Genomic DNA, 26,300 nt, shown 5'->3' with positions numbered 1-26,300 from the left:
TTTCAACATTACTATGTCTGGGTGGGTACTGTGTAGATCGCGTACTCACCTTTGAGTACCGGGACAATCGGACTGGCCCACTCGTTGAACTCTGCCGGCATGATGATGCCTTCGCGCTGCAGCCTGTCCAGCTCAATTTCCACTTTCTCTCGCATCACATACGGTACCACCCGTGCCTTGTGGTGGATGGGTCGTGTACCGGGAATCAAGTGGATCTGCACCTTCGCCCCCGAGAAGCTTCCAATGCCTGGCTCGAATCTGCTCAGAACCTGGGCACATGAGGCGTCGTCGACGGACGAAAGCGCTCGGATGCCGTCCCAGTTCCAGCGGACTTTTCCCAGCCAGCTTCTGCCGAACAGTGTGGGGCCATCCCTTGGCACAATCCATAGTGGGAGTTCTTGCACTGCTCCATCATAGGAGACTTTTACTTCAGTGCTGCCAAATACAGGGATCAGCTCTTTGGTGTAAGTTCTTAGCTTGGTGTGAATGGGGCTAAGCTTGGGCCTGTGTGCCTTGTTGCTCCACAGCCTGTCGAAGGCCTTTTTGCTCATGATAGACTGACTTGCACCCGTGTCCAGTTCCATGGATACAGGATATTCCGTTCAGTTCAACTTTTAACATGATCGGTGGACATTTCGTGGTGAAGGTGTGTATACTTCTGCCCGTACACTTCTGCCTCCTCGGTTCGAGTCTCTAGTTTAGCCTGATCCACCATGGATTGTCCTTCCTCTGCAACATGGTGGTTTGCAGGGTTTGCAGCTCGCCTGCACATTCGTTGGAGGTGTCCCATTGTTCTGCAGCCATTGCACGCAAAGTGCTTAAAGCGGCCTTGATGGGCCCAATGATCATCTCCACAACACCTCGCATTAACGTTGATGGCAGACTCTGGGTCATCTGAGGTCATGCAGCAGTAGCCGGCGTGTGTGTTCTGCCATGTATATTCCTGCTTGAAAACGACGTTACTTTGTGAACAGTACTGGCCGAAATCTCTTTATGCTGCGAAATTTGTTTGGTGTTATCGCTGGTGGACATAAATGCCTGGGCTATCGCTATGATTCGGTGTTTCAGCAGTTAATAGTTTGCAAAGAATAACCTCATGGCCAATGCCAAGCATAAAAAAGTCTCTTAGCATTTGTTCAAGGAATCCATCAAATTCGCAATGTCCTGCGAGGCGCCTTAGTTCGGCAACGTAGCTCGCCACTTCCTGGCTCTCCGACCGTTGACACGTGTAGAACCGATACCTTGCCATCAAAACGCTCCCGGACCAGCGTACACAGTTCTTCATAGGATTTGGCTGTTGGTTTCACCGGAGCTAGAAGATTCTTCATGAGGCCATAGGTTGTTGCCCCACAGACGGTAAGGAGGATCGCCCTTCGTTTGGCAGCGTTCTTGTCCCCTTCCAGCTCGTTGGCCACGAAGTATTGGTCGAGTCGCTTCACGAAGGCCTCCCAATCGTCCCCTTCTGAAAATTTCTCCAGGATACCAACAGTTCTTCGCATTTTCGCAACGCTTGTTCGTCACCTATTATTACACTCATAATAAAGGATGAAACTGAGTACTGTATGCAATGAGTAAGTGTGACCTTAGCTCCTTTAATTAAATTCCAGAGTATTGATACAGCATGGGAGGCCTGCTTATATATGTTATATATATGCTGGGATCCCTTGGGACTCCAACAGGTAGGCCATCTGGTGGTGGTGTGATTCAAGTTGCCAAGGGTTACATACATACCACCAACAGAATCAGGGTAAGTCTGTATTGCATGATGACAAGGTCAGTGTATATTCAATACTAACAGTATCAGCTTGCACTATATGTTAAAAGTGTCCTGTCCTTGTGCATGAAACACAAAAAATTAGTATGCAGGTATAGCAAGTAATCAGGAAGGCAAATGGAATGTTGACCTTTATTGCAAGGGCAACAGAGTATAAAAGCAGGGTAGTCCTGCTACAACTGTACAAGTGAGGCCACACCTAGAGTACTTTGTACAGTTTTGGTCTCTGTATTTATGGAAATATAAACTTGCATTGGAGGTTGTTCAGAGAAACATAGAAATTTACAGCGCAGAAGGAGGCCATTTCAGCCCATCGTGTCCGCATCGGCCGACAAAGAGCCGCAAGGCCCTCGGTCAGCAGCCCTGAAGGTTACATATAAACCTATGAACAATTTACAATGGTGGACAGGGAAAGAGCACCCGGCCCAACCACAACACCTCAAACAACTGCGACACCCCTTACACTGAAACATTCTACACTCCACCTCAACCGGAGCCATGTGATCTCCTGGGAGAGGCAAAAACCAGATAAAAACCCAGGCCAATTGGGAAAATTCCTCTCCGACCCAACCAGGCGGGCGAAACTAGTCCAGGAGATTACCCTGGCCATTTTCGATTCCCTGCAGTACTTACCATCGTTCAGAGAAGGTTCACTAGGTTGATTCCGGAGATAAGGCGGTTGACTTATGAAGATAGGTTGAGTAGGTTGGGCCTATACTCATTGGAGTTCAGAAGAATGAGAGGCGATCTTATCGAAACATATAAGATAATGAGGGGGCTCAACAAGGTGGATGCAGGGAGGATGTTTCCACTCATAGGGGAAACTAAAACTAGGGGGCATAGTATCAGAATAAGGGTCCGCCCATTTAAAACTGAGATGAGGAGGAATTTCTTCTCTCAGAGGGTTGTAAATCTGTGGAATTCTCTACCCCAGAGAGCTGTAGAGGCTGGGTCATTAAATATATTTAAGGTGGAGATCGACAGATTTTTGAACGATAAGGGAGTAAAGGGTTATGGGGAGCGGGCAGGGAAGTGGAGCTGAGTCCATGATCAGATCAGCCATGATCTTATTGAATGGCAGAGCAGGCTCGAGGGGCCAAATGGCCTGCTCCTGCTCCTATTTCTTATGCTCTTATGTTCTTATATATTTAAGACAGTCCGAAATGTGTCAGCCGTGGCTCAGTGGGTAGAACCCTCACCTCTGAGTCAGAAGGTCGTGGGTTCAAGTCTCCCACTCCAGGGACTTGAGCACATAAATCTAGGCTGACACTCCAGTGCAGTGCTGTCTTTCGGATGAGACGTTAAACCAAGATCACGTCTGCTCTCCCAGGTGGCACTGTTTCGACAAAGAGCAGGGGAATTATCCCTGGTGTTCTGGACAATATTTATCCCTGAATCAACATCAGTAAAAACTGATTATCTGGTCATTATCACATTGCTGTTTGTGGGAACTTACTGTGTGCAAATTGACTGCCGCGTTTCCTATATTACAACAGTGACTAGACTTCAAAAAGTACTTAATTGGTTGTAAATCACTTTGGCACGTCCGGTGGCCATGAAAGGTGCTGTCATTTTTTTGTATTTTATGTTAACAGGGTCAGTCTATATTCAATACTAACAGTAGTACTGTGTGTTAACTGGGTCAGTCTATATTTAATACTAACAGTATCACTCTGGACTATGTGTTAACTGGGTCAGGATATATTCAAAACTAACTCTATCAGCCTGTACTGTGTGTTAACTGGGTCAGGGGAGATTCAATACAAACTCTATCGGCCTGTACTGTGTGTTAACTGGATCAGTCTATATTCAATGCTAACTCTATCAGCCTGTACTGTGTGTTAACTGGGTCAGTCTGTATTCGATACTAACTCTATCAGCCTGTACTGTGTGTTAACTGGATCAGGGGAGGTTCAATAGTAACTCTGTCAGCCTGTACTGTGTGTTAACTGGGTCAGTCTATATTCGATACTAACTCTATCATTATCTACTGTGTGTTAACTGGATCAGTCTATATTCAATACTAACTGTATCTGCCTGTAGTGTGTGTTAACAGGATCAGTCTATATTCAATACTAACTCTTATCATTCTGTACTGTGTGTTAACTAGATCAGTCTATATTCAATACTAACTGTATCTGCCTGTACTGTGTGTTAACAGGATCAGTCTATATTCAATACTAACTCTTATCATTCTGTACTGTGTGCTAACAGGATCAGTCTATATTCGATACTAACTCTATCTGCCTGTACTGTGTGTTAACAGGATCAGTCTATATTCAATACTAACTCTTATCATTCTGTACTGTGTGCTAACAGGATCAGTCTATATTCGATACTAACTCTATCTGCCTGTACTGTGTGTTAACAGGATCAGTCTATATTCAATACTAACTCTATCAGCCTGTACTGTGTGTTAACTGGATCAGTCTATATTCAATACTAACTCTATCAGCCTGTACTGTGTGTTAACTGGATCAGGGGAGATTCAATAGTAACTCTGTCAGCCTGTACTGTGTGTTAACTGGGTCAGTCTATATTCGATACTAACTCTATCATTATCTACTGTGTGTTAACTGGATCAGTCTATATTCAATACTAACTCTATCATTCTGTACTGTGTGTTAACTAGATCAGTCTATATTCAATACTAACTGTATCTGCCTGTACTGTGTGTTAACAGGATCAGTCTATATTCAATACTAACTCTTATCATTCTGTACTGTGTGCTAACAGGATCAGTCTATATTCGATACTAACTCTATCTGCCTGTACTGTGTGTTAACAGGATCAGTCTATATTCAATACTAACTCTTATCATTCTGTACTGTGTGCTAACAGGATCAGTCTATATTCGATACTAACTCTATCAGCCTGTACTGTGTGCTAACAGGATCAGTCTATATTCGATACTAACTCTATCAGCCTGTACTGTACTGTAACAGGATCAATGAGACCTCATTGGCCTCTGTCGCTCAGTTGTGCAGTGATCAAATAGACCCTGCGGGTAAACCCTCCTCGCTGGTGCATGCCTGCTGACTGAGCAGTGACGATCACGCCCTTTAATTGTTGCGTCACAGGATGTAAAGATTTACTTGTTCAGACCATTGCTCAGCTCGTCAGTCATCAGGGGACAGCTTGTGATCTGGCAGAATAAAAATGTCGATCTGTGTGTCCCGGTTGCCATGACAACGGCTAAGGCGGGGACATCGCAGGAGATGCGAGCCAGGTGAATCCCAGTCGCCACCTCCCCGGCGCCTGGTACCTGAAGGTTTACCATTCCCCACCCCCTCCCACCCCCCCCGCCTCAGACAGAGCAGGCCATTCATAGAATCATAGCAACTTACAGCACAGAAGGAGGCCATTCGGCCTGTAGTGCCTGTGCCGGCTCTGGGAACGAGTCCCACACTCCCGCTTTTTGCCCGTAACCCTATAAGTTCCTCACCCTCAAGGGCCTGTCCGTCTCCCTTTTAAAATCACTTGTGCAATCAGCTTCCCCTCCAGCTTTGCTGGTCGAGCCTTCCAGATCCCGACAAGTCTCCGAGTGAACCCTCTTCTGCTCATCTCCCCTCCAGATCTTTTGCCAATGATTTTGAAAGAAAGACTTGCATTTATACAACGTCTTACATGATCATCGGACGTCCCAAAAACGCTTTACAGCCAATGGAGTACGTTATTTTTGGAGTGTAGTCACTGTCGTAATGTGGGAAACGCAGCAGCCAATTTGCGCACAGCAAGCTCCCACAAACAGCAATGACCCAGATCATCTGTTTTTTTGTTATGTTGATTGAGGGAGAAATATTGGCCTCAGGACACCGGGGATAACTCCCCTGCTCTTCTTCGACATAGCGCCGTGGGATCTTTTACATCCACCTGAGAGAGCAGACAGAGCCTCGGTTTAACGTCTCAAACGAAAGACGGCACCTCCGACAGTGCAGCACTCCCTCAGCTGCGAGTGTCAGCCTAGCTTTTTGTGCTCAAGTCCCTGGAGTGGGACTTGAACCCACAACCTTCTGACTCAGAGGCAAGTGTGCCACAGCTGACAATCGATAGTTATTTACCTGCTTGCTAGAGCGAATACTTCTTCCCCATCTAACCTCGTATTACCTTGAAAACCTCTACTGGGTAGCCTTTTAGCCTTCTCTGTTCCAAAAAGAACAGCCCTAACTTTTCCTACCTGTCCTCATCACCGAAGCCCCTCATCCCCCAGTAACATCCTGGTAAACCTCCTCTGTACCCTCTCCAAGGCCTTTATAGCTTTCCTGAAATGTGGTGCCCAACTTGGTCCGCAGTACTCCAGCTGAGTCCTAACCAGTGATTTATAACATTCGAGCAGGAGACCTGCATCGGCTGGGGCTCAGTGGGTAACACACTTGTCTCTGAGTCAGAAGGTTGTAGGTTCAAGTCCCCACTCCAGGAACTTGAGCTCGGAAATCTAGGCTGACGCTCCAGCGCAGTGCTGAGGGAGCGCTGCACTGTCAGAGGTGCTGTCTTTCGGATGAGATGTTAAACCGAGGCCCCGTCTGCCCTCTCAGGTGGATGTAAACGATCCCATTGCACTATTTCGAAGAAGAGCAGGGGAGTTATCCCCGGTGTCCTGGGGCCAATATTTATCCCTCAATCAACATAACATAGAAACATAGAAAAATAGGTGCAGGAGTAGGCCATTCGGCACTTCGAGCCTGCACCGCCATTCAATAAGCTCATGGCTGATCATTCCATCAGTACCCCTTTCCTGCTTTCTCTCCATACCCCTTGATCCCCTTAACCGTAAGAGCCATATCTAACTCCCTCTTGAATATATCCAGTGAACTGGCATCAACAACTCTCTGCGGCAGGGAATTCCACAGGTTAACAACTCTCTGAGTGAAGAAGTTTCTCCTCATCTCAGTCCTAAATGGCCTACCCCTTATCCTAAGACTGTGTCCCCTGGTTCTGGACTTCCCCAACGTCGGGAACATTCTTTCCGCATCTAACCTGTCCCGTCCCATCAGAATCTTGTATGTTTCTATGAGATCCCCTCTCATCATTCTAAACTCCAGTGAATACAGGCCCAGTCGATCCACTCTCTCCTCATATGACAGCCCTGCCATCCCTGGAATCAGTCTGGTGAACCTTCGCTGCACTCCCTCAATAGCAAGAACGTCCTTCCTCAGATTAGGAGACCAAAACAAAAACAGATGATCTGGGTCATTATCACATTGCTGTTTGTGGGAGCTTGCTGTGCTCAAAATTGGCTGCTGCATTTCCCACATTACAACAGTGACTACACTCTAAAAGTACTTCATTGGCTGTAAAGTGTTTTGTGGATGTCTGGTGGTTGTGAAAGGCACTATATAAATGCAAGTTTTGCTTTTCAATTGAGTCTCCTCACTTGACACTGCACCAAAGTCGGGATCTGATAAAACTGCTCTCCCCTCTCAACCCTGACACTACTGCACTTTTAAACTGACAGCCAGATCAGGCTGTTTGAACACAGCAGAGGCCTCCAGGCTCAGGATGTGTCGAGACGCGGGGAGCGGCTATCGTGCTGGACGAGTGTTTTGCCGTCCGCTCCCTCGGGGCCTGTCACCTGGCAACCAGGCCTAGCCTTTCCGACACAGCAGGGGCCTCCGGCAAGGTGGGGACGCACCGGGTGCAGACTTCAGACCCTGTGTCAAGAGAATCCCAGCATACCTCCCCCCCCCCGCTGTATCCCTAACCCTGGGCCCCATCCCCTTAACCTCAAGCAGCAGGCCGACACAGTCTGTATCCAGTTCCCCGGCTTGGAAGAGCCTTTCCAACAGTAGGGAAGCAGAATAGAAGCTGTTTATGGGCACTGTGAGCAAAGGGAAACACTTCATCATTCCCCGCCCCCCCTCCGATTTAGCGAGAGGTGCTAACCTGCCTGTGAAATGTGCGATAAAAATAACAGGGAGAGGGCCATGCAGTGTGAGCACATTAATCACCTGTCTGCCCAGCTCTCACACAGCCATTTCAGGGCTGCAAGCCCATAATTGAGAGCTTAGCTTGGCAGTCAGGAGCGTTCGGTGTGCTCGAAAGCCCCGACGTTGCTTAAAATCTGGTTGGGCCGGTGGTGGTGGAGCGGGCGGTGGAGGGGGGGGAGGAGGCAGGCAGCTTCGGAGAGGTGCGGAATAGCTTGTTATTAGCAGAACCCGAACCAGGGCTCGTGGTGAAATGTAGGCGTCAGCCGTATCTCATCTTGTTCCTTCATGCTCTGTGTGAGAGAGAGAGAGAGAAAGAGAAAGAGAGAGAGAAACTGACTGACTTGGATTTATATAGCGCCGTTCACAACCTCCGGATGTCTCGAAACGCTTTGCAGCCAATGAAGTACTTTTGGAGTGTAGTCACTTGTAATGTGGGAAACGCGGCAGCTAGTTTGCGCACAGCAATCTCCCACAAACCGCCATGTGATAATGACCCAGATAATCTGCTTTTTCGTTATGTTGATTGAGAGATAAATATTGGCCCCAGGACACCGGGGATAACTCCCCCTGCTCTTCTTCGAAATAGTGGCCGTGGGATCTTTTACGTCCAGCTGAAAGAGCAGGCGGGGCCTCGGTTTAACGTCGCAACCGAAAGACGGAGAACTGGAGTAGTTGGGTCTGGAGCTGACAAAGAAATGGTTGAGGGTTTCAGTGACAGGCGGGCTGAGGTAAGGGAGGAGGAGGGTGATGTTATGTCGGCGGTCTTTGCCACGGAGAGGATGTGGGGGCTGAAACTCAGCCTGTGGTTGATATAGATCGCTGAGATTGCAGGCAATCTGGTTTAACCTGAGACTGTGACCAGGGAGGGGGAGGGAGAGGGTACAGACATTAAAGCGGGGCCTGAAGTCAATTCTGGGCAAAAATTCGGTGCCGTCCGCTTTGAGGTGGTGTCGGCGTTGGAGCGCTACCTTTAGTGCCGGGCGATGTCTCCCGCCTCAAAGTGCCATATTCAGTTGTAGCGCCCCATGAGGACAGTGGAGCACCAAGGGTAGCGTCCCACACTCCTCCTCAGGGCACTATCACAGCGATAGCGCGGGAGGCCGACTCAATTGAGCCGACACCCGAGAGCCTGAAAATGAAAAGTAAATTCCTGGTGAAACTGTCAATAAACATCCCCCACACTTCCCCCCCCCACTGCTGCAACAAATAAATAGAAGTTTAGAAAGTAACGTTTCAGCACTGACCTTGCACTCCGGACGATATCGCCCCGAGATCGTCGCTGGAGCGACCGCTTTCCTCGGCCGGCAAAAGACCTGCATTTAGATGGCGCCCTTCACAACCACCGGACGTCTCAAAGTGTTTTACAGCCAATGAAGTACTTTTGGAGTGCAGCCACTGTTGTACTGTGGGAAACGCGGCAGCCAATTTGCGCACAGCAAGCTCCCACAAACAGCAACGTGATAATGACCAAATCATCTGTTTTTGTTATGTTGATTGAGGGATAAATATTGGTCAGGACACCAGGGATAACTCCTCTTTTTCAAAATTGTGCCGTGAGATATTTTATGTCCACCTGAGAGAGCAGACCTCGGTTTAACACCTCATCCAAAAGACGGCACTTCCGACAGTGCAGCACTCCCTCAGCACTGCACTGGGAGTGTCAGCCTGGATTTTTGTGCTCAAGTTGCTGGAGTGGGATTTGAACCCACAACCTTCAAACTCAGAAGTGAGTGTGCTATCCACTGAGCCACAGCCGTCACCATTAGCTTGCTAGCGAAACTCGAACAAGGCCTCGTGGTTAAAAGTAGGCATCAGCTGCATCTCAGCTTCTCCCTTCTTGCTCTGTGTCAAAGTCTATCGAAAGCATAACTGCAGGCTAGCTCATGGAGGCAGTGACATTGTCGTCTTCACCCCCTCTGCCAATACATAAGACAACCCAGCCCTTTTAAGACACTGGGTGCATCCTCCGCCCCGTTCATTCTTCCTTTCCGCTTTCCTTCTTTCTTTCAGCTGTGGCTCAGTGGGAGCACTCTCTTGCTTCTGGGTCAGAAAGTTGTGGGTTCAAGTCCCACTCCAGGGACTTGAGCATAAAAAAATCCAGGCTGACACTCCCGGTGCAGTGCTGAGGGAGCGCTGCACTGTCGGAGGTGCCGTCTATCGGATGAGACGTTAAACCGAGGCCCCGTCTGCTCTCTCAGGTGAGTCTACAAGATCCCACGGCACTATTTTGAAGATGAGCAGAGGAGTTATCCCCGGTGTTCTGGGACCAATATTTATCCCTCAATCAACATAACAAAAACAGATCATCTGGTCATTATCACGTTGCTGTTTGTGGGAGCTTGCTGTGCGCAAATTGGCTGCCACGTTTCCCACATTACAACAGTGACTACACTCCAAAAAGTACTTCATTGGCTGTAAAACACTTTGAGACGTCCGGTGGTCTTGAAAGGCGCTATATAAATTTTTTTTTCTTTCTGTGTTTATTCCCAGTCCCATCCTGACTGACTTCTAATTACAGATTGTTAAGATGTAACGCGCACAGGGTGGGTGGGCAGGGGGCGGGGGATGGCCTGGGGGCCTCTCAGCTTCCACCACCTTTGACCCAGTTCGAAGCTGGCTGGCTCTTATCACAGGGCAGGCAGGCTGGGTGAATGTGGTCAGGAACATACCAGCGGGAGCGCGCAGGTGGCTTAACCCTGTCAGCGCCGAATCCTGACGCACACGTGATTCAAGTGAACGGCCCGAGACGACACCTGCATCGACACCTTGGGCCTAGAAATTCGGTGCCGCCCGCTTTGAGGTGGTGTCAACGTCGGGCCGCGGCTTTTACTGGCGGGCGATGTCTCCCGCCTCAAAGTGCCATATTCAGTTGTATAGCCCCAAGAGGACAGTGGAGCGCTCAACGAAGTGTCCCACACTCTTCTTCATGCGCGAACGGAGCGACTGCGCAGGAGGTCTACTCAGTTTTTGAAGCTGAGAAAAAAAGCCGTGCTGGAAATGTCAATAAATCTCACCCACACTTCCCCTTCACTACTGCAACAAATAAATACAAGTTTAAGAATCATAGAAGTTTACAGCACGGAAGGAGGCCATTTCAGCCCATCATGTCCGCGCCGGCCAACAAGAGGCTATCCAGCCTAATCCCACTTTCCAGCTCTTGGTCCATAACCCTGTAGATTACGGCATTTCAGGTGCACATCCAAGTACTTTTTAAATGTGGTGAGGGTTTCTGTCTCTACCACCCTTTCAGTGAGTTCCAGACACCCACAACCCTCTGCATGAAGAAATTTCCCCTCAAATCCCCTCTAAACCTCCCCCCAATTACTTTAAATCTATGCCCCCTGGTTGTTGACCCGTCTGCTAAGGGAAATAGGTCCGTCCTATCCACTCTATCCAGGCCCCTCATAATTTTATACATTTCAATCAGGTCTTCCCTCAGCCTCCTCTGATCCAATGAGAACAACCCCAGCCTATCGAATCTGTCCTCATAGCTAAGATTCTCCACTCCTGGCAACATCCTCGTAAATCTCCTCTGCACCCTCTCCAGTGCAATCACGTCCTTCCTGTAATGTGATGACCAGAACTGCACGCAGTGCTCCAGCTGTGGCCTAACTAGTTTTTTTAAAGAGTTCAAGCATAACCCCCTGCTCTTGTATTCTATGCCTCGGCTAATAAAGGCAAGTGATGTTGGGGAGGGCATCAAACAGGAAATTAGGGGTGCATGCAATAAAGGTGCAGCAGTTATCATGGGTGACTTTAATATGCATATAGATTGGGCTAACCAAACTGGAAGCAATACGGTGGAGGAGGATTTCCTGGAATGCATAAGGGATGGTTTTCTAGACCAATATGTCGAGGAACCAACTAGGGGGGAGGCCATCTTAGACTGGGTGTTGTGTAATGAGAGAGGATTAATTAGCAATCTCTTTGTGCAATGCCCCTTGGGGAAGAGTGACCATTTATGGTGGAATTCTACGTTAGGATGGAGAATGAAACAGTTAATTCAGAGACCATTGTCCAGAACTTAAAGAAGGGTAACTTTGAAGGTATGAGGCATGAATTGGCTAGGATAGATTGGCGAATGATACTTAAGGGGTTGACAGTGGATGGGCAATGGCAGACATTTACAGACCGCATGGATGAACTATAACAATTGTACATCCCTGTCTGGCGTAAAAATAAAAAAGGGAAGGTGGCTCAACCGTGGCTATCAAGGGAAATCAGGGACAGTATTAAAGCTAAGGAAGTGGCATACAAATTGGCCAGAAATAGCAGCGAATCCGGGGATTGGGAGGAATTTAGAACTCAGCAGAGGAGGACAAAGGGTTTGATTAGGGCAGGGAAAATAGAGTACGAGAGAAAGCTTGCAAGGAACATTAAAATGGACTGCAAAAGCTTCTATAGATATGTAAAGAGAAAAAGGTTAGTAAAGACAAATGTAGGTCCCCTGCAGTTAGAATCAGGGGAAGTCATAACGGGGAACAAAGAAATGGCAGACCAATTGAACAAGTACTTTGGTTCGGTATTCACTAAGGAGGACACAAACAACCTTCCGGATATAAAAGGGGTCAGAGGGTTTGGTAAGAAGGAAGAACTGAGGGAAATCCTTATTAGTCGGGAAATTGTGTTGGGAAAATTGATGGGATTGAAGGCCGATAAATCCCCAGGGCCTGATGGTCTGCACCCCAGAGTACTTAAGGAGGTGACCTTGGAAATAGCGGATGCATTGACAGTCATTTTCCAACATTCCATAGACTCTGGATCAGTTCCTATGGAGTGGAGGGTAGCCAATGTAGCCCCACTTTTTAAAAAAGGAGGGAGAGAAAAATCAGGGAATTATAGACCGGTCAGCCTGACATCGGTCGTGGGTAAAATGATGGAATCAATTATTAAGGATGTCATAGCATCGCATTTGGAAAGAGGTGACATGATAGGTCCAAGTCAGCATGGATTTGTGAAAGGGAAATCATGCTTGACAAATCTTCTGGAATTTTTTGAGTACGTTTCCAGTAGAGTGGACAAGGGAGAACCAGTTGCTGTGGTGCATTTGGACTTTCAGAAGGCTTTCAACAAGGTCCCACACTAGAGATTAATGTGCAAAATTAAAGCACATGGGATTGGGGGTAGTGTGCTGACGTGGATTGAGAACTGGTTGACAGACAGGAAGCAAAGAGTAGGAGTAAATGGGTACCTTTCAGAATGGCAGGTTCTGTGATGGGGCCCCAGCTGTTTACATTGTACATTAATGATTTAGACGAGGGGATTAAATGTAGTATCTCCAAATTTGCAGATGACACTAAGTTGGGTAGCAGTGCGAGCTGCGAGGAGGATGCTATGAGGCTGCAGAGTGACTTGGATAGGTTAGGTGAGTGGGCAAATGCATGGCAGATGAAGTATAATGTGGATAAATGTGAGGTTATCCACTTTGGTGGTAAAAATAGAGAGACAGACTATTATCTGAATGGTGACAGATTAGGAAAAGGGGAGGTGCAACGAGACCTGGGTGTCATGGTACATCAGTCATTGAAGGTTGGCATGCAGGTACAGCAGGTGGTTAAGAAAGCAAATGGCATGTTGGCCTTCATACTAAGGGGATTTGAGTACAGGGGCAGGGAGGTGTTACTACAATTGTACAGGGCCTTGGTGAGGTCACACCTGGAGTATTGTGTACAGTTTTGGTCTCCTAACTTGAGGAAGGACATTCTTGCTATTGAGGGAGTGCAGCGAAGGTTCACCAGACTGATTCCCGGGATGGCGGGACTGACATATCAAGAAAGACTGGATCAACTGGGCTTGTAATCACTGGAATTCAGAAGAATGAGAGGGGATCTCATAGAAACGTTTAAAATTCTGATGGGATTAGACAGGTTCGATGCAGGAAGAATGTTCCTAATGTTGGGGAAGTCCAGTACCAAGGGTCACAGTCTAAGGATGAGGGGTAAGCCATTTAGGACCAAGATGGGGAGAAACTTCTTCACCCAGAGAGTGGTGAACCTGTGGAATTCTCTACCACAGTTGTTGAGGCCAATTTACTAAATATATTCAAAAAAGAGTTAGATGTAGTCCTTACTACTAGGGGGATCAAGGGGTATGGCGAGAAAGCAGGAATGGGATACTGAAGTTGCATGTTCAGCCATGAACTCATTGAATGGCGGTGCAGGCTCGAAGGGCCGAATGGCCTATTCCTGTACCTATTTTCTATGTTTCTATTCCTTATGCCTTCTTAACCACCTTATCTACCTGGCCTGCTGCCTTCAGGGATCTGTGGACGTGCACTCCAAGGTCCCTTTGTTCCTCTACACTTCTCAGTGTCCTACCATTTAATGTGTATTCCCTTGCCTTGTTAGCCCTCCCCAAAATGCATTACCTGAGATTTCAGCCCTTACTTTGCGCTCCGGACGATATCGCCCCAGGATCGTTGCTGGACCGACTGCTTTCCTCGGCCGGTCTCAGCGCCCGGCGCTACCGCAGGCGTGACGGTAAATTTGGCAAACGCAGGACTACGGGGGCGTTGCACACTGGGTGATGTCACGGAGTGGGCGGGGCTAGCGAGTGCAGCGCAAACTGTCAGCGCCGCCGCCAAACCTTTTCGCTGAGGTTTGCGGCGGGCGCCGACAGCGCAGCGCGCGAGCCGGAGGTGTTTTGCGGCCGCTTAGTGCCCCTCTCTGGCACTAATGGTGGCGCTAACCAAGCCGAATTTCTCCCCCGGTGCCTTTCGCTTCCCAACAGCCAGTGAAGCAGTCACTGTTGTAACGCAAAGCAGCATGGCAGTCCGTGTGCGCACGGCAAGATCCCACAAAAAAATGCGCTCGCAAAACGTTGACAGCACGGAAGCAGGCCGTTCGGCCCCAATAGTGTCCATGCCTCCTCCCGCCCTTTTGCCTCTCACCCCGTCAATGTGTCCTATTCCTTTCTCCCTCATGTATTTACCTAGCTTCCCAACTTAAATGCATCAGAGCCAATGACCGGTTCATCTTTTTTTAGCGATGCTGTTTGAGGGATTAAACATTGAGCCTCGAGGCACCCTGGGAGAGAACTCACACTCGCTCTTCTTCGAAATAGTGGCCGCGGGATCTTTTATGGTCACCTGTCAGAGCAGATGGTTTATCGCCTCATCTGAAAGACAGCACCTCCGACAGTGCAGCGCTCCCTCGGCACTGCACTGGGAGTGTCAGCCGAGATTTTGCACTCAAGTCTCTGGAATTTGATTCCATGACCTTCTCACTCAGAAGTGAGGGTGCAACCCACTGAGCCACAAGGGAGACACTTCTCTCGATTATAGATCACTTTGCGCAAATCCCTGTTGTCAAGTTGGGTATGACGATCGCTGCATTTCTGACCCCAGGGCTACACCAGTGTCACTAGCTCCTGGAAATGCAGGCCTTACAGGCCGGTCAAATTGACCACTGGGCCTTGTTCACACCAGCAGCCCACCAGACCATCTAACAAAAGCACCTCCCATTGGCTGCTTTTCAGAACCTTTCTTCTCTGCCAATGGTGCACGCGAGAGGCAGCTGGCTACGTTACCAGGGACTTCCTGTCACTGGCGATGCTTACACAGGTCCCAGGCCTTGTTAGAAAAGCCATTTTAGCCCGTATTTGCCTCCCGCCTTGCCGCCCAAGCCCCTCTTCCAGTCGGCTTCCTCCTCCCTGCAATCTCACCGCGTGGAAAGCGAGACACATCCCACCAACATGCTTAGGCAGGGAATTTCAGAGCTTGGGGCCTGGGCAGCTGGAGGCACAGCCACCAATGGTGGAGCGATTAAATTTGGAGATGTGCGAGGCCATAATTGGAGGAGCGCAGAGATCATGGAGGGTTGTAGGAGGTAACAGAGATAGAGAGTGGCAAATGAACAGAATCCCGAGAGTAATGGTGTGAGTAACCGACACGCAGTGTAACTGTCACTGTCAGCCTATGTCATCTGAGAAGCAACAAGAGGAAGAGAGAGAGTCAAAGGAGAGAGAGAGAGAGTGAGGGGGAGCGTGAGAGAAAGAGTGAGTAAGAGGAGAGTGAGAGAGAGAAAGAGAGAGAGAAAGCGAATCAAAGGGGGAGAGTGAGAGAAAACGAGATAGATAAAAATAGAGAGAGGGAGAAAATTTAAGAGAAAGAGGGAGATAGAGAGAAAGAGAATCAATGGAGCGAGTGAGAGAAAGAGAGATAAATAAATAGAGGAAGAGAAAGAAAGAGAGAAAGAATGAGAGGGGAGAGAGAGAAATAAATAGAGGGAGAGAAAGAAAGTGGGGAGAGAGAGAAGGAATCAGATAATCAAGTGGGAAGAGTGAGAGAGAGAGAGAGACAAGGGGGAATAGAGAGAGAAAGAGAGTGAGGAAGTGAGTGAGAGAAAGAGAGAGTCAAGGGGAGAGAGAGAGAAAAAGAGGGTGAGTGAGAGAAAGAGTGAGAGAGTAATAGGGGAGAGTGAGGGAGATAGAAAAAGAGAGTGAAAGAGGAGATTGAGAGAAAACGAGAGAAAAAATAGAAAGGGAGAGAAAGTAAGAGGTAGAGAGAGAGAGAGAGAGAAAGAGAATCAACGGGGCGAGTGAGAGAACGAGAAAGATAAAGACATAGAGAGGGAGAAAGAAAGCGACGAGGGGGGCGGCGAGAGATAAAGAGACAAATGATCAAAGGGAAAAGAGAGAGAAAAAGAGAAAGAGAGGAGACGAGAAAGGGGAGAGAGTGAGAAAGAGAGGAGAGAGAAAAAAGAGGGAGAAAGAGACAGATAATCAAGGGGGAAGAGTGAGAGAGAAAAGAGAAAGAGAGGGGGCGAGAGAGAAAGAAAGAGAGAGGAAAGAGAGAGAGAGGAAGAGAGGGAGAAAGAGAGGGGGGAGAGAGAGAAAGAGACAGATAATCAAGGGGAAGAGTGAAAGAGAGAAAGAGACAGAGACAAGGGGGAGAGAGAGAGAAAGGGGAGAGAGTGAGAGAGAAAGAAAGGTGAGAGAGAAAGAAAGAGGGGGGGAGAAAGAGACAGATAATCAAGGGGGAAGAGTGAGAGAGAAAGAAAAGAGAAAGAGAGGGAGCGAGAGAGAAAGAAAGAGAAAAAGAGAGAGGAAGAAAGAGAAACAGACAAGGGGGGAGAAAGAGAGAGAGAAAGAGACAAGGGGGAGAGAGAGAGAGCGCGATCCTGTTGTGGCAGGTCCTGTCTCCGAGCAGTCTGACGGAATTTGATCACATACTCCCTCCCTCCCTGCGGTGTTTCGATCGTCCCATTGGCTCGGTAACAGAGGCTGGCCCAGCTCTCCAAAGTTTGGAGTGAATCGGGCCCTTGTGAGTGTGTTTGCTCAAAGCACAGATGCTGGGGGCAGAGCTGGGCGTAGCTGCACTCCAGTGTGTGTTTGGTCAAGTCCTGCAGTAAACATCCCTGGCTGTCGGATTTGAGCATCGCCGGTTGCAGGAGGTAGCCTTGGACTGCGGAGGGCTTGCTCCCAGCTGCTCAGTGCGGAGCTGAGTGCAGTGCCTGGGCTTGCGATGAAGACGCAGTGGTATTGTGAGTTCCCCCGGGTATGTATCGAGTCCTTGCAGCGGGACTGAGCTCAGTATGCAGACTGTCATGTAATCCTAGTTTGCATAAGAAGATTTCACCCGGATAATCTTTGTTTCCACTTTTACACAGCGTGATTCACCCAGGAATGCACACAGTGGAATTTAGTCGGGGCGCGATTTAACATGGTAACAATTTAACCCGAGCGCGCACACACACACACTCTGAACACGGCAGTGTAACCCACACTGTGAGTTAACCTGTGTATCAGCAGTGGCTCAGTGGGCAGCACGCTCGCCTCCGGGTCAGAAGGTTGTGGGTGCAAGTCCCAATCCAGTGCCTTGAGCACAAAAATCCAGGCTGGCACTCCAGTGCAGTGCTGAGGGAGTGCTGCACTATCGGAAGGACAGTACTGAGGGAGCGCTGCACTGTCTGAGGGGCAGTACTGAGGGAGCGCCGTATTGTCGGAGGGGCATTATTGGGGGAGCGCCGCACTGTCGGAGGGGCAGTACTGAGGGAGCGCTGCACTGTCGGAGGGGCAGTACTGAGGGAATGCTGCGCTGTTGGAAGGGCAGTACTGAGGGAGCGCTGCACTGTCGGAGGGGCAGTACTGAGGGAGTGCTGTATTGTCGGAGGGACAGTACTGAGGGAGCGCTGCACTGTCGGATGGGCAGTACTGAGGGAGTGCTGCGCTGTCGGAAGGGCAGTACTGAGGGAGTGCTGCACTGTTGGAAGGGCAGTACTGAGGGATTGCTGCACTGTCGGAGGGGCAGTACTGAGGGAGCGCTGCACTGTCGGATGGGCAGTACTGAGGGAGTGCTGCGCTGTCGGAAGGGCAGTACTGAGGGAGCGCTGCACTGTTGGAAGGGCAGTACTGAGGGATTGCTGCACTGTCGGAGGGGCAGTACTGAGGGAGCGCTGCACTGTCGGAGTGGCAGTACTGGGGGAGCACTGCACTGTCAGAGGTGCCGTTTTTCGGATGACATGTTAAACCGAGGCCCCGTCTGCTCTCTCAGCTGGATGTAAGTGATCCCTGGCGCTATATCGAAGAAGAGCAGCGGTGTCCTGGGCCAATATTTATCCCTCAATCAACATCACTAAAAACAGATTATCTGGCCATGAGCACGTTGCTGTTTGTGGGAGCTTACTGTGCGCAAATTGGCTGCCGCGTTTCCTACATTACAACAGTGACTGCACTTCAAAAGTACTTCATTGGCTGTAAAGCGCTTTGGGACATCCGGTGGTTGTGAAAGGCGCTGTAGAAATCCAAGTCTTTTTCGATATTCTTTGGGGGGAAATTGGGTCGGGGCTGTAACACTCGCGAGTCGCGAGTCTTTGCGCCAGGGCCCCATGCTCAAATCTCCAATGACAAAATCGGCGGAATTTTTTTTTAAAAGGCCCGCACCTCCTCTCTACCCTTCGCCATGCGAGCGGCCGGCTGCCTGGTTCACGTCGCCTGAAGCTGTCGCTGTCATCGCCCGGCGCAGTTTCAGGGAGCCATACCCGATTTAGGGTCCGGGGCGCTAACGGGGCAGCGCGCACAGTGATGACATCAGCATCGCCGGCGCAGCGGAACGGGGCGCTACGGGTTACCACCGCCACGAGATTCCCGCCGAATTTAGCGGGAGTCATTAGTGGCGCCGCACCCAGTCGAAAGGTCGTTTGCGCCCCGTTAATGGGAGATGCAAACGACCCCAATTTCTCGGTCGCAGAGGTAAGGTTTCAGCTCGATGTCCCTTTGTCAGAACTGTTGTAGCTGTGACAGGTTTTAAGCAGGCGCAGAGGCCTCTGTACCTGAAGAGCAGCGGAGTCCTGGGGCCAATATTCATCCCTCAACCAACATCACTACAACACATTATCTGGTCATTGTCGCATTGCTGTTTGTGGGAGCTTGCTGTGCATTTCCTACATTACAGCAGTGACTACACTTCAAGAAAGTTACCTTGTCGGCTTTGGGGCATCTTGCGGTTGTGAAAGGCACCTGCTCATCATCATAGGCTGTCCCTCGAAGCGAGGATGACTTGCTTCCACGCCAAAAAGGGATGAGTTCACAGGTGTTTCAATGAGGGACCTAATATTCCAGGTCCTGAACTACATGTTGAAGGGTGGAAGATGCCTGTACGTGGATTTTTTTAACGTGTGGTGGCCGTTGCACACCAGCCATCACACGGGCCTGACAGAGCGAGGTCTTGGTCCAGGGGCAAGGGTTGACCAAGACGACTGGAGACCAGCTCTGCTGAACTCTGCTGAAGGCAGCTGCTAACTCACCCATCACCCCTGTGCTCGCTGACCTACATTGGCTCCCGGTTAAGCAAGGCCCCAATTTTAAAATTCCCATCCCTGTTTTCAAATCCCTCCATGGCCTCGCCCCCCAGATCCCTATCTTTGTAATTTCATCCAGCCCCACAACCCCGCCGAGATCTCTGCGCTCCTCCAATTCTGCCCTCTTGCGCATCCCCCGATTTCCATCGCTGCACCATCGGTGGCCGTGCTTGGGCCCCAAGCTCTGGAATCCCCTCCCTAAACCTCTCCGCTTCTCTCACCTCCTTTGAAACACACCTTGCACCTACCTCTGGAATGCACTGCCTGAAAGGGTGGTGGAGGCAGGACTCAATTTTATCTTTCAATAGGGAGTTGGATAAGTAGCTGAAGGACAAATAATTGCATGGTTACGGGGAAAGGGCGGGGGAGTGGGACGAACTGAGAGTCGGCACGGGCTCGAGGGGCCGAATGGTCTCCTTCCGTGATGTAACCATTCTGTGACTCTACTTTGTGCCCAAGTCATATGTCCTAATATTATTTTATGTGGCTCGGTGTCAAATTTTGTTTGATAACGCGCCTGTGAAGCGCCTTGCAACATTCAAGTTGTTGTTGTTGTCGCCTCGTGTGAAATATGTTTGGGAAGAGTCACATTGATGTAGGAAATGGAAATGCCGGAATCTGTACATCTGAGGTTGGGATTGAGCCGTGTTGCAGTGGGACTTCTGCTCCATAATTGTGCAAAAGAACCAGAGGAGAGATGAAGATAATTTTTTTATAACGCAGGTCTGGAAGGCGCTGCCTGAAAGGGCGGTGGAAGCAGATTCAGTAGTAACTTTCAAAAGGGGAATTGGATAAATATTCGAAGGGGAAGACTTTTCAGGGTTCTGGGGAATGTGCTGGGTAAGTGGGACTAATTGGATGCCACTTTCCGTGAGCTGGCACAGGCACGATGGGCCGAATGGCCTCCTTCACTGAGAACATAAGAAATAGGAACAGGAGTAGGCCATTTGGCCCCTCGAGCCTGCTCTGCCATTCAATAAGATCATGGCTGATCTGATCATGGACTCAGCTCCACTTCCCTGCCTGCTCCCCATAACGCTTTACTCAAAAATCTGTCCATCTCCACCTTAAATATATTCAATGACCCAGCCTCCACTGCTCTCTGGGGCAGAGAATTCCATTGATTCACGACCCTGTGAGAGAAGAAATTCCTCCTCTTCTCCGTCTTAAGTGGGCGGCTCCTTATTCTGAAACTGTGCCCCCATAGAATAATGAGAGGTGCTCTCATTGAAACGTAGAAGATTCTGAAGGGGATTGACAGGGTAGATGCTGAGAGGTTATTTCCCCCTGGCTGGAGTGTCTAGAACTAGGGGTCACAGTCTCAGGATAAGGGGTCGGCCATTTAAAACAAAGATGAGGAGGAATTTCTCAGAAGGTTGTGAATCTTTGGAATTCTCTGCCCCAGAGAATCTCAGACCCCTGAGCATATTCAAGGCTGAGATCGATAGATTTCTGGAGTCCAGGGGAATCAAGGGATATGGAGATTGGGCGGGAAAGTGGAGTTGAGGTCGGTGATCAGCCATGATCTTACTGAATGGCGGAGCAGGCTCGAGGGGTCTTATGTTCTTCTGTGCTGTGTGATTCTATGATTTGTTTGACCAGGGAGGGCTTGGAAGCAAAAAATGGGGCTTCTGCCAAAGTCACAGCAGCAGAATGTGAGTAGCCTGATGAATATTCAACACCGAAAACTCTTTACGGCCATGACATGATGGGCCGAATGGCCTCCTTCTGTGCTGTGCTGCCCTATGATTCTATGCAGGAGGTGGCGTGAATGGAGTGAAAGGCTTTGGAACACAGGCCTTGATCACGTAAGAAATAGGAGCAGGAGTAGGCCATTGGCCCCTCGAGCCTTCTCCGCCATTCAATAAGATCGTGGCTGATCACAAATGGGGCCGACTGTTCGTGTGTGTGTGTGCGTGTCTCACTCCAGAGATTTGAGCACAAAATCCAGGTTGACACTCCCAGTGCAGTGCTGAGGGAACGCTGCACTGTCGGAAGTGCCGTCTTTCGGATGAGGCGTTAAACCGAAGCCCCGTCTGCTCTCTCTGGCGCACGTAAAAGATCCCACGGCACTATTTCGAAGAAGAGCAGGGGAGTTATCCCTGGTGCCCTGCTGAGGCCAATATTTATCCCTCAATCAGCATCATTAAAAAAATCAGATGATCTGGTCTTTATCACGTGTGTGTGGGAGCTTGCTGTGAACAAATTGGCTGCTACCTTTCCTATATTACACTCCAAAGGAAGTGTAGTCACTGTTGTAATTCGGGAAACTCGGCTGCCAATGTCCTAATTCACACCAAGTCCTGCTCACCCATCACCCCTGTGCTCGCTGCCCTACATTGGCTCCCAGTTAAGCAATGACTCGATTTCAAAATTCTCATCCTCATTTACAAAACCCTCCATGGCCTCACCCCTCCCTATCTCTGTAATCTCTTCCAGCCTCCCATCCCCCCCCCCACCCCCGCCCTGAGACCCAAGATGCCCTCTTGAGCATCCCTGATTCTGCCCTCTTGAGCATCCCTGATTATAATCCTTTAACCATTGGTGGCCGTGCCTTCTGTTACCTGGACCCCAAGCTCTGGAACTCCCTCCCTAAGCCATTCCGCCTCTCTACCTCTCTTTCCGCCTTCAAGATGCTCGTTAAAACCTGTCTCTATGGCTAAGGTTTTGGTCTCCTGCGCTAATTTCTACTTATGCGGCTCGGTGTCAAATTTTTAATCTCCTAACACTCCTGTGAAGCGCCCTGGGGACGTGTCACTACGTCAAAGGCGCTAGATAAATATAAGTTGCTGTTGTTAGAAGGGAGTACTTCCTTGACTGTAAAGTGCTTTGTGGCATCCTGTGGTGGTGAACGGTGCTGTATACAGCACTTCTTTGTTTTTTCCCATATATATATATATGTGTGTGTGTTTGTGTGTGAGTAATTGTTCTCCCTTTTACAGTCCCCACAGTACCTCAGTGAGGAGACAGTGGACGGGGCGATTTATTCGGTGTCGCAGCGACAAGTGCAGCTGCAGCAAGCGGCGAGCAAAGGGCAGCAGTGGCTGGGGGTAAGTACCGTTCTCCTCCGCTCCCCGCCTGCATGTTCCGCATGGGGGCCACTTAGGTATAATATACAGCTCCACATCGTGAACTACTGCTCCACCTCGTTCATTGCGAGAGGGATGGAGTACAAAAGCAGGGAGGTCCTGCTGCAACTGTACAGGGTATTGGTGAGGCCGCACTTGGAGTACTGCGTGCAGTTTTGGTCACCTTACTTCAGGAAGGATATACTAGCTTTGGAGGGGTTACAGAGACGATTCACGAGGCTGATTCCGGAGATGAGGGGGTTACCTTATGATGATAGATTGAGTAGACTGGGTCTTTACTCGTTGGAGTTCAGAAGGATGAGGGGTGATCTTATAGAAACATTTAAAATAATGAAAGGGATAGACAAGATAGAGGCAGAGAGGTTGTTTCCATTGGTGGGGGAGACTAGAACTAGGGGGCACAGCCTCAAAATACGGGGGAGCCAATTTAAAACCGAGTTGAGAAGGAATTTCTTCTCCCAGAGGGTTGTGAATCTGTGGAATTCTCTGCCCAAGGAAGCAGTTGAGGCTAGCTCATTGAATGTATTCAAGTCACAGATAGATAGATTTTTAACCAATAAGGGAATTAAGGGTTACGGGGAGAGGGCGGGTAAGTGGAGCTGAGTCCACGGCCAGATCAGCCATGATCTTGTTGAATGGCGGAGCAGGCTCGAGGGGCTAGATGGCCTACTCCTGTTCCTAATTCTTATGTTCTTATGTTCTTATGACCACTGTGGTAATGCAACTGCTGCTGTAAATGCTACAAAAGTCACATGATGTATTGGAGCCATCTTGTAAAGTCTGTACAGGGCTCGAAATTCGTCTTTTGGCGAAAACGGTATTTTCTCCGCCAAAAATACCTCTTTCGCTTCGCTACGGCTACGAGGCCTAAAATTCAGGCTTCAGCTTGCGCGGCGGTAAAAATCGCCGTTGGCACGAGGATTCCTGGCGCAAACCGCCAATTTTCTGCAACCTTACTCCGAAGCCGATACCGCTGCGAGTTGGGCCGAGGGAGGAGGGGGGAAACACCCCCCCCCCCCACAAAAATTAGCAAACAACAAAAAATTTTAAAAAGCACAAAACATTCACAAGACACTTAACTATCGACTCGCTGAAAAAGAATTAAAGAAGGAAAACTTTAACTTACCTTTTTTGGCGGGTCTTCATACTTATTGCTGCTCCAAGGGGCTGCAACGCAGGTTTTTAACCTGCCGGTATTTTCCACGCTAAGTTCGGGTGGGCGCTGAGCCAAATTTTTGGCGGAAGTGGCATTTCGAGTTTGGCAAGGCAGCGATCCGCTCCCCGGTGGTACTTGTAAACCGCCTCCGCAAGACATCTGTGAAATTTCCGCTGCCCGTTTTTTCGCCCAAAATAGCGAAGTATCACCGAAAACCCGGTCGCAAGGTTGATGAATTTTTAGCCCATATCTATGTGTTAGTGATGTTATAAGGAAGCCATCCCTTTAGGTAGACTGAGATTTCTCACGCTGTGTGAATCATCGTAGGCAATCCCTCGAAATCAAGGAAGACTTACTTCCACTCTGAAAGTGAGTTCTCAGGTGGCTGAACAGTCCAATACGGGAATTACAGCCTCTGTCACAGGCGGGACAGACAGTGGTTGAAGGAAAGGGTGGGTGGAGAGTCTGGTTTGCCTCACACTCCTTCCGCTGCCTGCGCTTGATTTCTGCACGCTCTCGGCGACAAGACTCGAGGTGCTCAGCGCCCTCCCGGATCCTCTTCCTCCACTTTGGGCGGTCTTTGGCCAGGGACTCCCAGGTGTCGGTGGGGATGTTGCACTTTATCAGGGAGACTTTGAGGATGTCCTTGAAACGTTTCCTCCGTCCACCTGGAGCTCGCTTGCCGTTTAGGAGTTCCGAGTAGAGCGCTTGCTTTGGGAGTCTTGTGTCGGGCATGCGAACAATGTGGCCCGCCCAACGGAGCTGGTCGAGTGTGGCCAGTGCTTCAATGGTGTTATGAGATGTTAGCCTGATCGAGGACACTGACGTTGGTGCATCTGTCCTCCCAGGGGATTTGCAGGATCTTGTGGAGTCTACGTTGCTGTGTAAATAGCAAAAAAGTGTTCGAAGACCAAGCTCATGGTCTACAGGGCTGTAGTAATACCCACCCTCCTGTATGGCTCAGAGACATGGACCATGTACAGTAGACACCTCAAATCGCTGGAGAAATACCACCAACGATGTCTCCGCAAGATCCTACAAATCCCCTGGGAGGACAGACGCAACAGCGTTCACATCCTCGACCAGGCCAACATCCCCAGCATCGAAGCACGGACCACACTTGATCAGCTCTGCTGGGCAGGCCACATTGTTCACATGCCTGACACGGGACTCCCAAAGCAAGCGCTCTACTCGGAACTCCTTCACGGCAAACGAGCCAAAGGTGGGCAGAGGAAACGCTTCAAGGACACCCTCAAAGCCTCCTTGATAAAGTCCCTGGCCAAAGACCGCCTTAAGTGGAGGAAGTGCATCTGGGAGGGCACTGAGCACCTTGAGTCTCATCGCCGAGAGCATGCAGAAACCAAGCGCAGGGCAGCGGAAAGAGCGTGCGGCAAACCAAACTCCCCACTCACCCTTTCCTTCAATGACTGTCTGTCCCACCTGTGACAGGGACTGTGGTTCTCGTATTGGACGGTACAGCCACCTAAGGACTCATGTTTAGAGTGGAAGCAAGTCTTCCTTGACTCTGAGAGGCTGCCTATGATGATGATGATGTAAATCGGATGTTGACAATGGGCCCCACGCTGATTAGTTATCTGGCCTCGGGCAGGTAGCAGCGGTAACTGGAGCTGACCTGCCCTACGTTCAACAAAATTATCTGCCAGAATTAGAATGAGCCAGCGTGGCAGCAGCCGTCGGCAAAGCCACAGTGACTGCATCAGCCCCAGAGGTGCCATTAAGGAGCCAGATTGGCAGATTGACGAGCAAGCGGGGCCCTGGGGGCCAGCAACAACAACAAATAGCATTTATGTAGTAGCTTTAGAAAGAAAGAAAAAACTTGCATTTATATAGTGCCTTTCACGACCACCGGACGTCTCAAGTCAATGAAGTACTTTGTGGCGTGCAATCACTGTTGTAATGTGGGGAAACGTGGCAGCCAGCATGTGCACAGCAAGCTCCCACAACCAGCAATGTGATAATTGTAATGTGTTTGCTTCATGGGCTCTTTGCTTAAGAATTCATAGCAAAATTTAGAACTAGTTGGTTTATTAGCAGGAGTTTTATTCGACATTACCAGTTCATCCACCAGGGCTCACAACCACCTGCCTCATTATGGATCCCCCCGAACCCAACTGGCTGGGGTTTTATTGAGTCTTGTGAACATCACGTAACTGGCTAAGTCACTCCCAACTCAACAGCGCTACAACTATTTTTGTGCAAAGTATAAAATCAAGTGCCCCCTTATTAAAGGGCCACTAGATCCGATAAATTAACAAATTAAACTTTTGAACATAAAACAAATCAAATTAAAATTTGGTTGCCGGGGGTGATGATGCGCTCCAGTCCCTCCGGCGCCCACTTCTCGTGGAAGGCCGCGAGCGTACCGGTGGACACCGCGTGCTCCATCTCCAGGGACACCGTGGCACGAGCGTAACCGCGAAGAGAGGCAGGCAGTCAGGCCGAACGACCCCCTCGACCGCCCGCTGCCTGGACCGGTTAATGGACCGGCAGGCCCAGGAACAGTCCTACAAGGAGGCCTTCCGACCTGCCCGCTCC

At 49.5% G+C, this 26,300-nt stretch overlaps 1 protein-coding gene across 5 annotated transcripts in view; it reads left to right on the top strand.

Annotated features, from left to right (window-relative positions):
* LOC139229830 (ral guanine nucleotide dissociation stimulator-like) overlaps positions 1–26,300 on the top strand; it is a 200,760-nt gene that overhangs the window by 89,463 nt on the left and 84,997 nt on the right. For 4 of the 5 annotated variants that reach the window (XM_070861429.1, XM_070861427.1, XM_070861426.1 and 1 more), the window contains exon 2: positions 22,442–22,549. In XM_070861429.1, coding sequence (XP_070717530.1) covers positions 22,442–22,549 — 108 coding nt within the window. Of the gene's footprint in view, positions 1–16,987; positions 17,198–22,441; positions 22,550–26,300 lie in introns of those variants that run through there. The other variant, XM_070861428.1, reaches the window with a different exon arrangement.

Source organism: Pristiophorus japonicus, chromosome 19 (genome assembly GCF_044704955.1).
Source record: "Pristiophorus japonicus isolate sPriJap1 chromosome 19, sPriJap1.hap1, whole genome shotgun sequence".
NCBI classification, from domain to species: domain Eukaryota; kingdom Metazoa; phylum Chordata; class Chondrichthyes; family Pristiophoridae; genus Pristiophorus; species Pristiophorus japonicus.
This window is presented reverse-complemented; position numbering and strand designations above follow the sequence as displayed.